We start from the raw sequence: 15,331 nt of genomic DNA, 5'->3' as shown, positions 1-15,331 counted from the left end.
TATAAAAACATTTAAGCTGGAGTATAAATTTAGTTTATACAAGGTAAAAAGCCCAACCATGAAATGTAGTACCTGTAAGAAAATGAAAGTGTTTTTCAGAAAAAGTATTGAAAATTGCCATCACTTACAATCCACATGTTTAGAATGCAACAGGATATTTTGGGGTATTCAGTGCTGTGTAACTCCCCTTCTCCCTGCATTCCTTTTTCCCATGTTCTCTTTTCTAATATCAAATGAAAGGACAAGCCGAAACTGTAATCCCAAGTACCTAAAAGCAGTTCCAAAATACTGCAGTAACCACCAATGCTACAATTAACGTAAAAGCAGATAACCTCTCTTGTGTTTAGGTGGTTGAAAAAATTACTTTCCGTTGCTGGCCATCATCACAGGTTAGCTGGATGTTGCTGCCTGCACAGCACAATTACTTCAATTACATGTGCAAGTGCTTGCTTCTGATCCATTTCAGGGTAAAACTGGACAGGTTAGCTTAGCTGTCTTCATTAGAAGGCAGATGAGATCTCACAAGTTGCATTTTTCTGGCTGAGCTGCACTCGCAGAAGAGCACAGGAGGAAGAGCCTCAGACACTCTGGTCCTTTTTGGAGCAAGCAAGGACTCATATGGGTGTGATCTGTCACTGTGGGCTAGAGTCCCTTTGACTTACCATCAATGGCCATTTTCTCTCTCAGCTTTTGTTCCAACCTGCTTTGGTGGTCCTCCAGTTCCAACTCTTGGGCTCTAGGTACAATAAAAAGTATGTTAAAGAATAAGCTTTTTTTCAGTAAAGACATATATGTTAATATTACTTCAACCAAGAGATTCTGTGTTCTGTTTATCCAGTATTTTCTCCTCGTGGGCAGTCAAGGCAAAAAGCCTTGCCTGTGCCTACATTGCCACAGCAACACCAGAAGTACCACTACCACCTTTTACGTTATGTATCAGATTAAGATCCCTCATACATTGCAACACTTCAGGCTTTAACCAGCAGCGCTTTGTCGGTGGCACCCACAACGTGATTCTGGATAGGACTACATGCTCTCACACACAAAGGGCACTGCCAGGCCCTCTGCACAGCAACGGGTCCTGAGACAAGGGAATGAACACATGTGAACACATCCAGACAACATTTTGTGTCCTGCAGTGATAAAAGCAGACGGCTTTTGCTTTTTTAACTCTGCTTTGCAGACAGCGTGAGCAGGAAGCATTACTACCACAACACCCAATGACAAATGAAGGGGAAAGAAAAGGTTTGGCCCCTGGCAGCATCAGCACAGCTGGGGAGAAACTGGGGTGCAGCTGGAGCTAGTGGCTGGGCTGCAGCTCTGCACACCGTGTGGGGCTGTCTGAATGATATGGAAATGATAAATGGCCACGAGCAGCTTGGACTGGTGTGAAATCCAGGGGTGAGTAATGACTGCTGCAGCTCTCATCGCCTTCCCACATTGCCCAGAAATAGTGGAGAAAATAGCTGAGATTCACCTCCGCCTATCTGTTGACTGTGTTTCCAAGGAGGCGAGGTGAGGGAGTTACAGCCAGTATTGTTTCCATCAACCACAAACAGTGGCATCTGAGACAGTTTTTATTTGCTTGGTGTATCTGCTTGTTTCATCACAGTAGTGAATTCCTAGATCTTTTCTCCTATATCCAATAAAAACTGAGATAAACTTGTCGGACTATTTTTCTTCCACAGGAGAAAGTGCCCCAGTGTTCATTAGACCCTCATTATGTAAAGACAGAGCACCAATATGCTATACTGGTTAGAGTATCATATGGAATTGAAATAATTGAACCCCTGTGAGAGGGAAGGATGAGAAGGGCTCAGCTGAAAATCTGTGTTCAAACCAGATTGTAGCTATTCTGATACATTTATTCCATGACAGTCTCAAACTGCAGCAGACATCAAGGTGTTCGGGTATATTGTGAGCACACTTTTCCCCTCTCCCTTCCCCATCTTTAGTACTAATGCTTGTTCTTACTTACATAATCAGAAGCTCAGACTCATAACGCATTAATTTATTCTTCTCCAGGACCAGCTCAAACCATTCGTGTAGCATCTGAGTTTCATCCTTTGTGCCTGAATCTGTTTAAAATAGGAGATTTAAGTGTGCATTACCAGATTTCCTTCCAATGCTCTTGCCACTTAGGTTCACTTCAAATAGTCCTCATTTGTAAGCCAAGATGAGTTCAAATGTAGATTTTTTTGCAGCATGTAACTTACATCAGTGATGTCTGGGTATAACAACATTCTTGTCTCATTTGGTTGAACGTTGTAGTTTATTGCAGTTAAAGATACATTAGATGTAAAACCACTTTTGTTTTGGAAGTTAAGTTTTTTCTTTCAAATAATCATATAGACTTTCTTTTTTTAATGGCACTTTTTCTTTCTGTTAGTTCTGCCTTTGATAACATAGTTTTTCTGTTGATTCTGGACTCCAGCAGCTGAACCATATGTATAAATGGATATTCCGCTAACGCAATCGGACTTCAGGATGTACATGCTGGAAAGTATCACCTTGGTCCCTGCTTCCAGTGGGCATCAGACACACAGTCAAATCCTCTACAAATTTCTATTCATTTACCAACTGGCCTCTAAATCTGCATCTGCTTTGAATGACAGGAAAGGTTGTGGGACAGGAGAAATCTATTATTACTCGGTGACTTTGTAACACTTTGGACCAGGGCATCACTGGTGGTCACTATACAGACACAAAACGTGAGATGGTCTCTCCCCCAAGGAGCTCACAGATTGCCTCTGCCTTGCTGAAGAGAAGAATGGATTTCTCTTTCACCAGGTGAGGGCCTTTACTGCTTCTATATGCCATCTGTACAAAAATCTTTGGCAATGAAGAACCCCTGCGTGTTTTTAAGTGGCAAGTCAGAGCACATATGTATTTGTTTTCCTTGCTGTCCTTTTTAACACGCTCATCACTTCACATTTTCCATTCATTTTCTTCACAAAACAAAACCACCCCACCACCCTTTGATGCAGAATTACAGCAGCAGTGATAGCACTGCAAACACACCTCCCACAACGTCTGCTCTACCCATCCGCCGTCTGTTGCCACAAAATAGCAATTGCTTGTAGGAAGAAAATATCTTACACTACTCCAGGTCGAGGTAACAATTTTGGTGACATGCTGACCCCTTTAGAAGCATAAAACCAACAGCCAGCCCCTGCTCCTGCCTCAGCATGTGGTAGTTGCACACCCCACCACGCTGCTGCCACGTGTTGGCGGCAGGGACAGCTGGATCTGGGACAAAGCAAAAGGAGGTGCCACCAGCAGGCAGGGGAACACAGCTCTTTCCTCCTCAGTGCTAGATAACCAAGCAGAAAACCCCCGTAAACCAACCTGGCTATTTTGTGTGGATGGAGACATAAGTGATTTCTTCTACTTTAAGAGGACTGCACCTTTATTTCAGATGACTGAGAGCACTGAAATTTAAGCTCAAAGGTCTCAGGTTCAAGATCCAGAGATGACAATTACAAGAGTATCATTAAACTAGGTTACCATGTGGAGAGATAACCAGTGTCCTGGACAGCTCAGCAGCGATTTGGATGCCTTTCTGTTGTCATTTTGAAATGCGTTTTGTTCTCGGCCTCAGGAATTACCCTCTTGCCTCTAATGCTTCAGCTGTCCCTCACTTTAACATCAAAGCCAGGGTCTGACTCCACTCAAGAACAGCAATTTAAAGCCCATCTCCTTTGGGCAGCAATGATCTTGTCCAATGCAGCCCTTTCACCATCTTCCTGAGCAGGAGGAAAGTTGCTGGGTGTTTGGGATCACCAGCCCATTTGTGTGCCTTCACCAGGCACTCTCATCCCAGAGAGCCCAGGTCACCTCCTGCCAGCGTCGGAGGAATTACATGGGCCACCACGCTGAGAACAGGAGCCATGATAGCTTGGGTGCAGTTCTGCGACTTCTCATCAGGATTTGATCCCAATCGAAGTCACCATGAAATGGGAGGATAAAGCAGCAGGAGAGGGCAGAGCAATCTTAGTCTGATTTCTGCCCAATTCCATTAAAACATGGCAGTAATGGGTGTGTTCCTGTGGGATCTTCCAGGTCAGCAAGCGGTGATAAAAATTGTCTTCTCATAGTGACTGCTGGAGCAGTTCTCACTGGGACACGCCAATGGTGGCTCTTCACAGATCCAATGCAGGGATGCAGCATTAGTATTCAGAGCCTTAGGTCTTTGTATGCCACCACCAGAAGTTATCATCAAAATTTGATCTATCTTACTGTCAGTAAAAACATTGCAATTGCAGGTATGCCTATGTCCTGCACACACACACACAGAGTTACTGCTCCCTTTTCGCTGTTTTCTTGATTAGGCAAATATATACTCTTGTAACATTCCTCTTTTAACATTTCTGTATCTCTAATAAAAGACTGTGTATCACAGGTTGATTGAGGTAGGCAAAGAGTAACGTACTCTGCAAAAATTTTAGCAAAATCCTCAGTGCAAGCTGAAATAAAAATAGCCCTTGTTCTTCCTCCTTCTCCATCCCACAGAATGCCACCCAGGTGTCCCCAGGGGCATTTTTTCCCCTGAGCTTTTCAGATGGTTGTTAATAATAATGTTAATAGATATTTAAGTCTGATGGAGTGCTTTATGCCTTCCAAGGGCAGAACAAGCCAATGAAGTCTTTTGCATAACACGGTACAACAGATCTGTTTAAAGGTTAGAGGGAAAACAATTTGTGAGTCAGTTTTGTGAGCCACGCTGGCTTTTTCTAACAGCATTGCTAAAGCAAAACTTTCCTTCTGGTTTACCCAAGTCTCCTTTAACCTAGATCCTGTTTGAAAGTCAGATATTCTTCTAATTACATTGTAGCTATTTATATTTTCATCACCTTTGAGGGAATGACAGGCTGCAGAGAAGTATTTACTGAACATTGTTCTCAAAACTTCAACCTTCTGTTCTCCAGAGGGATGCTATGCTTTCCCTCTGTACAGCAGTCACAAGTAAAGGGGGCTCAGCCAGTCTGCACCTTTTTAGGAAGAGCTAAACCTCATATTCCTTATTCCTTCAGGTTTTCAACTGATTTCTTTTGACTCTGTTGAAAACCTCGGATATGCTCCTTATGAAACCAAAAACTAGCTGCAACATGTGCAGATATTTATTCACCTTCTAAAACATGGAGAGATTTCTTAACATTCTCTCAACACAGATTTTCTTCTTTACCATCTTTCGTCATGATTTGTTTAGTCAACTGATCCGTTATGCTAATTTCAGTGGAAAACGTGTTTTGAGATTTTTATTTCTGTATTTTCTTGTAGGCAGAAGATCTCCATAAGCCTCCACAAATGTCAGTGGAAAACAAAGCGATGGTACGTCAGTGATTTATTATTTGGTATTTTGAACCAGAATAAAGGGAATAACTGGCATAAAAAATTATTCACAGGACTGATATTATTTCTTTTTTTTTTTTTTTTTAAATGCATGAATTGTTGTCACTACAATTAGAAGATCATCAAAGCCTCATTTTGCTCATCAGTCTTCATGGCAGTTGTTTCGCACCCACGCATGTTCTCTTCTAATTCAGTTGAGGAGCTAATGAATAACTCCCCTAACAAAGGGGCCATTCACCCCGGGCTTACAGAATTATTAGAGGAGAGTTGCGTAAATGTCACTGAAGACTAGTGTTTGCAGGCCTGTCTCTAAATTTGGTTATTCACAACCTTTGCAGCTCAATATTATTGCTGAACTGTGATCGTTTTCTAATTACCTTAATAATACCTATTAAATCACTTGAATTGCATAAGCACAGACCTGCTTGAATACAATTTAACCTAATAAACACTGGTCATTCATTAAACAATAACGCTCATTATTTTTAAGAAGTTTGAACAGAATATTAAACTCACCAATTCCTGCATCATTACACGTATGTTATTACAAGCAACAAAGCACTCACATTTTGTTTGGGAAACGTATGGCTTTGTGCTTTCGCACCAGAGGAGTTATTGAGAGACAGTAACATGCTACATTTCAGTATCTGCCCTATTTGTAACTAGCCACCTACACACAAACAATCAACAGAGAGAAAAAGTAGTGCTTTCACCTTAATGAGGGCAATCCAATTACTAAGGATGGGAAGAGAATGAGAAGCATCAATCTCTTGGCAGACAGCCTTCTTTAGGAAATGTGATTGTCAAAACAGCAAAAACAAGAGGTGGCTTTAGGCCATTTATCCTGGTATTCAGTGTCTATCCCAAGAGCTGGAAACCTCTTGTCCCTCTATATTTTTGAAGTTCTGAAAAAAAACAACCCTCATACAACTCAGCAGTAAAGAAAAAAGCTAACACTCCAGACACTCAAAGTTTTTTAGCAGACTTTCTCACAGGCAGTAAGGTGGGTGCCATTTGATAAAAGGTTATGTTTTCATTTAAGAAAAAAAGATGCTAGCCTTTTAATTAACATTTGAAATACATTGGCACTATCAATTATAGGAAATTAGTTAATAAATATGAAAGGTTGGGCAAATGCTCCCTTGCTGAACTGATTAGTTCAGTGTTAGAAAAGGGGTGGTAACTGCTAAGAAATATGGCATTAAAAAAGCCAGCATGTAGAGATTGTGCTGGGTTGCCTAGCTAAGACAACAGAAAGATCAGGTGTCAAAACATATCCAGGTTTTCAGTGTAGTCATGATAGCACAAGGTTCAGCTTTCTAAAACAGAGGTAAATAAAGACACGTTTGCAATCAGGCTGTCAGCTCCTGAGTCCTTTCAGCACAGAACCACAGCCCCCTCTGAAGTCCCTTACACACATGGTTCACACTCCCATCCCCATTTTGAGCCTGGCAGGAGCCCCAAGACGTCCTGTTGCTCTGCGGGAGGTCTCCCCAGCTTCACCCCATGTGCCATGGGGAGCAGTGGCAAGGCTGGGCTGGCGGGAGGATGCTGCAGTCCTGGCTGCTTGGGACTGTCGGTTCCAGCAAGGGAAAACCTTGCCTCCAACTGGGGCCAGGATGACATCCCCGTTGGGGGAAAAGCTGTGTGGTTTGGGTCTGTATGCCTGCATGCTGCTGTTGCTATAGCATGGCCACCGGCTCTAATCGTATTAATGGCATTTCACACTCTGGGAGAAGTCATTAAGGACTCTGTTACTAGGCACGGGCTGCTGCTGGCTTGGTAACTGAGATACAGCTCACTGGTTCCCCCCAGAAGATGAAATTAAGCTCAGGATGGGATTTTTAAAGATAGGGGGAAAAAATGTAGACGCAGGTTCAAATAGCAAGGCAAATCTGTGATAACCAACAGAAAATGTATAGCATTCAGCATAAAGGTGCTTGAGCTAACAGTTTGAGGAAAAGGATAAACAATGATTATTGTCCTTCCAGTTACTGTTTCATTTCAGATTTTGCACTGAACTGCATTTCTATGACAATCATTAAAATCACTCTGCTTTGAAAAGGTTAAAAAAACCACCACCAAAAAAACCAAACACTGCTTCATTTACCTGATTCTCCTCTTAGTTCTCTCTCCAGTTTGACACCAAAAATCTCCAGAGCTCTTTGTCTTTCCTCCAGTTCTTCTAGTTGGCGCTGGACTGCCTGCAAAATTGTAATGATATAAAAGCTACAGACATAGCTTAAAAATTCAGAGACAGAAGATGGTCTCAGTGGTTAGAGAAACAGCCTGAAAAGGTCTCAGAGGAGTCACGGGATTTGCAAACTCATTGAGTGTATTAGGCGCCTAAGCAATTTAATAATTCCACTAGCTATCTACCCACATTTTTATGTGAGTATCATAGGTACTAAAAGAACATCAGTTTTTCTGAACTTTAGCTCTCCAATTGTAAAACAGAGATCGTAATGTTTGTGTCTGGCAAGGCGTGAAGAGTCAATACTTACACATTCAGAGGCACATATTCTGAGCTGCTACATGAATAAAGCTCATATAAATATGGAAGGTTTACAGCTAGAAAGCTTTGCTATCTATTTGGCTGTCCATGGGGTTTTGTTGTTTATTTTGCTTTCATATTTCACAAACTTTTGACACAGGAAGGAAGGATCTAATAGCTAAGAAGTGCTAATTCAGTGGCACTTCAGGAAGGACTTCTACATTCACTGGTCCATCCCCTTTTAAATATAATTTTCAGAGGTGCCATGTAGATAATAGGCATGAAACACCTTAAAAGGTTGAATTGTCAAAGATAGATGCTCAGCAGTTCCCATTTCAGGCTGTGTTAGGGCATACCAAGCCAAACCCTCAGCAACAGCCTAATAAACATGAAAGATGGTTCAAAAAGTTTGGACTTGATTATTTCCACAAAGCAGGAAAATAAGAGAAGGCACGTATGCATCTAATTTTACCTTGAGGTAATTTAGAATTCTCAGATAAAAACTGTAACATAGTTGCTCTTATTTTGGATCAAATAAGACACTATTTTTTTTCCCCCATGGGTTTTATTCTGTCACGGATTTTATAGTAATGGCTAGATACTAGCATTTTCTAAAATCCACTGTCTGGTTCAAACACAAAATTTCTTGCCTTTTCAGTAACACATTTTGCAAAAGCAGTGAAGTCTACTAAAACAGAGATTTCAGATTCACATCTGAAAAACAACTTATTTGTTTTCTTTTTTAATTTAATATTGGTACAGAAGTAGCAAGCAGAAGCTCCATCCAAAACTCTCCCCCTGCTATAGTGATACAGAAGATGACGGACAACTCTGCCTTCAAAAAGCCTGCTCTCCCCACTATCACATCGTGATTACCATTACAACCTGAATTAATGAGATTAAATGTAGCTCAGGTTTCTCTGCCCTATGCTACACACACAAAAAGTGCTAATGGCCACATAAGCCATTAAGTTGTGTGTGTGTGTGCATGTAGATATGTATGTGTGATAAGTGAAATAGATAAACCTGAAAATTTTGCCACCTGAGAGACCACAGTCTGAGATCAAGTTGTGCAGAAATGCATTCACAAATCTTTGAACTGCAATCGGAAACAATAAATCATTAGCAGAGTCCAGAGCTTTTCCAGCATTTTCCAAAGAGCAGGGCCTGTATAAAGTGCAGTGACTTTGCATCATTAAGAAAGAAAACAGTTCACTTTCACTGTTATGACAGAGGGAGAACAAAAACCATCACTGTATTTTCATACCCTCCTGTAGTACATAGGAGTAATAGCTGAGTTTCTTACATTCTCAGGGGCTGATGTTATTTCCCCTTTCTATCTCTTTCCCTCTTCGGTGTATTATTCTCTTTTTGCCAGTCACTATTGCCTCTTGTTCTTTATACACAATTACAAAATTATGATGATCTCCTGGGGCACATGTGGATGTGTCACAAATAGAGATGGAAGGCCCTGCCACATACATCTTACTGCTCCTGACGGCTTGGGGGGATTTCAACACAGAAGGCAGCGAGCTGCAGTGAGGAGCGAGGGGAGGTGCAGAGCCCACACTGGACACCCTCTGTCCTCACTAGTTACTCTTGGGAGACAAGTGGGATATCTGCAAGCTACATTTTCACCTGTGCTTTGTGAAGCCTCTTCAGCTCCTCTTGTTTAATCAGTTGCTTTGTTTCCTTTTCCAGCTTCCTCCTTCTTCTAAGAGCCTTTTTTGCCTACAAAAGAGAGATCCAAAAGAAAGGCAATCAAAGCGTAAGTATGCAATTACAGGTTTCCTTAAACCTTTGCCAGAATCACAGAACCTCTGAGGTTGGGAGACACCTCCAGAGACAGTCTAATCCAACTCCCCTGCTCCAAGTGAGGTGAGCTACTGCAGGGTGCGTGGGGCAACCTAACTGAAATGAAAATATTGATGTAGGAATATTTTCATGCATTTGCCTACATTGACTTTAAATCATTACAAGCTCTTTTTGCAACCCTGAGTGTGAACTGTGTCTGTCTATAAAAAATGACTGAATCATAAAGTTGACTCTACACAACATACCAGTATACATGGCTTCTGCAGACTTTACCATGATCAGGGAAGAAGCCAGGCACAGGTCAGGGGAAGCACCAGTTTAAGGAAACTCAACCGATTTCTACTGCTGTAGCTGCTAAGTAGTAAAATTCACTTTGGATTGCTTGTAACATGGTAAAAGGGACATTTCCGAAAGAAATAGCCATCACAGGACACTACCTGAAGCCCTACGAAACCTTCCTCAATACCATTTCTCTCCTGCATTACAGAGGTTTTTTGCCTTTCCGTGGGGCAGCCACCACTGCTGCTGGGAAAGAGAGGCAGCACGTGCTTGCAGGGCTGACGAGGGAGTTGTCTGTGCTTGCTCCATCTTGCCTTTGACCCAGGCTACCTGGAAGTGCTTCAAGGCTGTGGTTTTCTCATTTTGGACGAGACAGAATATGTGAGCCAAGATGAAAAAAAAATACCATAGGCAAGATGATTAAAAAACGTAACAAGCCAGGAAGCCACTAAAATTTTCCCCGAGTTTTGCCAGAGACAAATGGCGGTACTGTCAAAATAGCAGCCAGAACTGGCATGAAAAGAGGTGCTAGGAGGCAGTAGAGAGAAACAAGCTGAGTGGGGAACATGTATCAGAACTGAGTCACTGCTAATGCCCGCGTGCAACAGCTGCTCATTCACCCCGTTTCTGGCTGCTGCCCTGGCAGCGCTGCCTGGTCCTGCCCATCTCTGCGGCTGCCTGAACTGTTGGGAATCCCTCCTTTCCAGTTTTCTCCCATGTCTTCCTTCTTTGCTCAATTTTGCTTAAACTTCATTTAATTCACCAAATTATTTTCTTACTATACCTTGTCTTTCCTGTAACAGGAAAGATGAATGATGAATTCTGACACATCAGCGTAGCCTGACACAGAGCTACTGGTGGGATGTGCCGCCACACACTGCTGTGCTTCTGCCTTCTGGCACTTTCGTTCCTCTGGAGCTGTGCAACTGGATTTCCACTCAAAGACCCACTTACCTTTCAGCTCCACTGTTTTTTCAGAGTACTGGGCAGCCTCTTGCTTTGCTTTCCTTTTTTTACCCCCCCCCCCCTCAAAGGCAACAAACCAAAAGGCCACCTTGTACTATTAATTCCACTTACTGATATTCCCCCTTCACAGGAAAGAGGTAAACACATTTCTGATGAGCTATTCAGGCAAAAAAAGCTCTGTTTCTTCACATCAGAGCTGGGTACCAAGAGTTCATTGGTACTTTAACCCCACCTGCTAGACACAGGAACCGAGTTAGGACTCGGGGACCCCGGTCTGCAGCCGGCCCTTTCGGCATAGAGGGTCTGGGTGCGACTTCGTGGCTCACGCAGTCATGCTGATTAGGATAAACACAGTGTTTTCCATGCAACCTGCTTGTAGTGCCTCTCAAATGAAGTTGTATTTCCCCAAGGGAAATCTGCATTTGTTTGGTTTAATTTTTTCAATAGTTTGCTTGTTGGGCTACGTATTAAGGCCACTTAAGAATGCAGCTTCAAAGTGGATTCAGTGAAACATGTCTGTTTGTCAAATTAAGACCTCCTCTGTCAATGCCGGTGTAACCCGGGGGAATTAAAGATTCAAAGAGAAAAAAGAAATTTTGATGTTCATCTGTCTTAAAGAGTTTTAATGTATTTTCTCTCCATGACACATAACCTCCACTGATAAAGCATTCCAATCCTCACTTTGAGAAATTGCCGTGTGTTTGAGATCAAAATCCTATGATGACTCTTAAATACAGTCCAACTGAGGAAATATCTTTCTGTTTCCAAGTCAAGATTACCTTGTGTGTTAATAAAGGCTTGGATTCAAATTCATCATCAGAGGAAGAAGTAGAATACTCAGTAGCTTGTTTTCTTACAGGTAGGCGTTCACATCCTAAAAGGCAGGAACAAAACAGTCAGTGAAGCAAAAAATACTGTTCTTTAACTTACACAGACACTTTGCACCTGCCCTGAGTTCTAATCAGCAGCACCTAGAGCAATTTGGAAATTCAGTTGATGGCATTAATTAAATTTTTGATCCTTGTCAAAAACCCTCTCTGGGTGTATTTGATTTTTTTCAGGTATTACACACAAATAAATGAATTCCTTGAGCACCCTGCATGTAGCATGCTCTTCTGAATGCACTCAACATTCATTAAAATGTATATCTGAAGTTAGCCATATTACCCAAATGATTGTATAAGGCTCACTATACAGTGTAATTGAATGCAAAAAGTCTGAGCCAGCTCTTAAACAAATTACCCTTATGTGGCTTGTAGCATCTGGCACCCATTTTTACTACATGACATCTGCTCAGTGTAAAATAGTTGGCGTCAGAATGTCTGGTCATATAAAAAAATCACAAATGTAATCAGAAGCAAATGGACTAAGAGAACAAGGCTTTATCACACAGCCTCATGCAACATAAATATTTCATTAATTATGTCTAAACAAACGTCACTTATTTTTCTGCTTTAGGAATATTATCACATCATTGAACTGTTGATTAAAATGCCATAATAAGTCAGGAAAATCCATACATCACAACAATGCGCTCCATAAGGAAAACTCAAAGGCTGCCTTTAGAAGAAGCATGCTTTCAGAATTATAAATTAAATTACATTTAATTGCAGCAATTTTATCATGCCTGTTTTTCCAGCATCTTGTTTCAACTGGGTGTAAATATTTGAATTTCTTCTTAATTTGTCTAATTCATAGCTTCATTCTCTTTATTTCAGAAAATAAAACCGCTTTCGGAACATCTGTCTCTATGCTTCAACCTGCTACAGGGTTAACGATTAACAGCTGGGCAACATCTTGGAAATGTACATTATTTAAAACTAACAGTGCCATTTTTCTTTGTATCTGTGAGGTAACAGTTGGCTTTCTATGTGCAAGTTGTGTTCAGATTAAAATCACTTCCCGTTCTCCCAGCATAAATGTTTCTTCTTTGCCTCGTCCTGGATCCCAGTCCTGAAGTAAGACTTCTGTCTCAAGTCCTAATTTAAAATCAGGATCCATGAAACACTTTCATGCCAGACAGTAAAGCAATAAAATCAAATTCAAGTAATTTGAGGCAGAAATTCTGATTTTTCTCAGCAATCTCAATTTTAGAAGCACCAGTCTTTGTGCTCAATGAAGCTGGAAGCTCAGAGTGCCCAGCAGAGCAGACTCAGGTGCCAACATCCTTTTTGCAGGACAAGTCCTTGGGCAGCAGATGCCTGCAAGCAAAAGCAGGGAGGTGCAGTAGCCCTCCAGGTGGGTGTCCAGCCCCCCAGGTGATTTCCCTGCCCCAGGATTGCCCAGGCTGCTACCCCACACCTCCCCTCACAGCACTTGAAGGAGGGCCACAGCTCCTGCTTGCTGACCCGCTGGGGACTCTCCGATGACTCACAATTGCTGGGGTCGCACCAGTGCCACACACTGCCTCATGCTCTGCGGAGAAGTGTGCATATCCAGCTGCACCCCATCTCTGCCCCCAGCAGGGACAGTCAGCCATAAAGTTCTTTCCAGTGCATGAGATGGAGAAAGGCATGGAGAATATCGGTCACTACTTGTTTTGAGGAGTAAACTCACCTGCCTTGCTTTTCCCTGTGCAACCAGAAGTTTGCAGTAACTACCCTATGGTTACGCTGCTGGTGGAAATCAAATTCCATAATATGCAAAGGGCAAACCTTACAGCCCAGCAGGGCTGGAAACACAAGCAATTACATGCTCCCTTTCTTCTTCAGCTGTGGGAATAAGTGACTGCTTCCCCCTGTCCTCCTCTTTGAATGATATCAATAATTTAAATAGCGTTACAAGGTCTAGAGGAAAAGCAAACTGCTGTAACACAAGGGCACCTGCTGCCTCCTCAGGGGTGTGACTCATGAGCTCTTTGCCTTTCTGTGACAGGGAGAGGGTCAATGACTTCCCCAAGGACTTCCAAGGGCCATCTCATGAGCATGAATAAGCCAATTGTCTGTGTACAGAATAGATTCATAACATCCACAGTCCTCCCAACGCCTATCTGCTATGGAGAGCCAGGTATTTGCACCTTGCTTTCCAGAGAAAAGCCATTTAGATTGCTCTGAAACAGCTCAGCCTTTCAAGGGACACAGTACCCAAAGCCCTGTGAGAACAGCCACATAACTGCAATCAGCTACTCCTTCTTTGTGTCCACCTGAGTGTCCTACAGGACAAAGGACCACATGAAACCACTTGGTGCTGAGGCATCTGATGGATCTACCTGTGCGCGTTGACAGTTATGGTCTCTGTCACATTTATTGCATACACATTTCACAGCACTGATGTTCTCTGTTGATATAATGTGGATAATTGAAGCATGGGTTGCTCCAAGGAGGTGCCCGGAAACACACAGTGAAGAGTGACAGAACTGGGATGAGAATAGAGTTTTTTGGCTCCCAGATGTGTGGTCCTGACACATTTCAGGGAAATAGAAACAGTGGGACAGTGCATTTCTTTCAACATTAAAAGAGCAGCCACACAGTGCTCTGCTCAGCTATTTTTCTTTGGCTACTTATTTGTAGGAGAGACCAGAAATATGCTCTAAAATGTACCCCAGATGCAAATTTCAGCTTCAAGACGACTATAACAAGCAGAGTGAGAAATTACCTCACTGAATGAACTTGCTTTATGTAGAGCTAGAGAAAAATACCACATTTATGCTATTTTTGGAAAAAAAACCACAAAACACTTTTCTATATTATAGCATCTATATGTTCTACTATAGATGACTAAGCATTAATCTTTCCCATCTCCAAAGGGGTGGGATAGGCAGAATTTAGCTGCCAGCTGTGAGGATTTGGACAAGGAGTTCACACATAAAAATGTTCAACTCGGGGACTTTTACACTCACTGTTTATTTAAACACTCATTGTCATTTAAATCTGAAACTTAGAACTGCAATAGTAAAGTTAGATAATAATCTGTCCACTCCAAATACGTCAAGCCTTAAAGCTTGATAGCTACAGAAAAGATCTAAAAACATATGTTTTTTTCCAAATATTAACTCAACTATTCTAGACTTGGGCTTTCTCTTTCTAGCCATCTCATTCCTTCAAAATGGGAGTTACTTATTACTTATTTCTTAAGTACTCTAGTGTCTTCCTAACTTCCAAATTAACATGTTACACTAGAGCTTTTTCTCCCCAGCTAAGATGACTCTGGATTACCAGGAACGGTCAGCCATAGTTTTAGTTCTTAATTATAAAGGGTAAAGAAACAAATATTTCTGAAATTTTTATTAATCTATTCTTGACTTCTACCTACAGTAGCTACTAGGAGTTTGGTCAAGAGACCTTTACAGCATGCCTGATTTACAGCTGTCAAATCACAGGAAAATGAGTATTAATTGTTACTGAATCTGACAGTGTCACGGAATACCCTTCAAAGTACAAAGCTGGCCTCCAATTCTTGATTTTGGGACTTGGTATACTCATATGT

The 15,331-nt window shown here is 41.8% G+C and overlaps 1 protein-coding gene across 1 annotated transcript in view; it reads right to left on the bottom strand.

Moving 5' to 3' along the window:
* The window catches only part of MICAL2 (microtubule associated monooxygenase, calponin and LIM domain containing 2), a 130,214-nt gene that overhangs the window by 3,552 nt on the left and 111,331 nt on the right, over nucleotides 1-15,331 (bottom strand). The window contains exons 31-35 of the mRNA XM_074884323.1: nucleotides 11,686-11,780; nucleotides 9,485-9,577; nucleotides 7,463-7,556; nucleotides 1,979-2,078; nucleotides 663-736 (exon numbers count right to left, since the gene is read on the bottom strand). Of these exons, the coding sequence (XP_074740424.1) occupies nucleotides 663-736; nucleotides 1,979-2,078; nucleotides 7,463-7,556; nucleotides 9,485-9,577; nucleotides 11,686-11,780 (456 nt within the window). The remainder of the gene's footprint in view (nucleotides 1-662; nucleotides 737-1,978; nucleotides 2,079-7,462; nucleotides 7,557-9,484; nucleotides 9,578-11,685; nucleotides 11,781-15,331) is intronic.

The sequence above is a fragment of the Strix uralensis genome, chromosome 15, assembly GCF_047716275.1.
Source record: "Strix uralensis isolate ZFMK-TIS-50842 chromosome 15, bStrUra1, whole genome shotgun sequence".
Classification (NCBI taxonomy): Eukaryota; Metazoa; Chordata; class Aves; order Strigiformes; family Strigidae; genus Strix; species Strix uralensis.
This window is presented reverse-complemented; position numbering and strand designations above follow the sequence as displayed.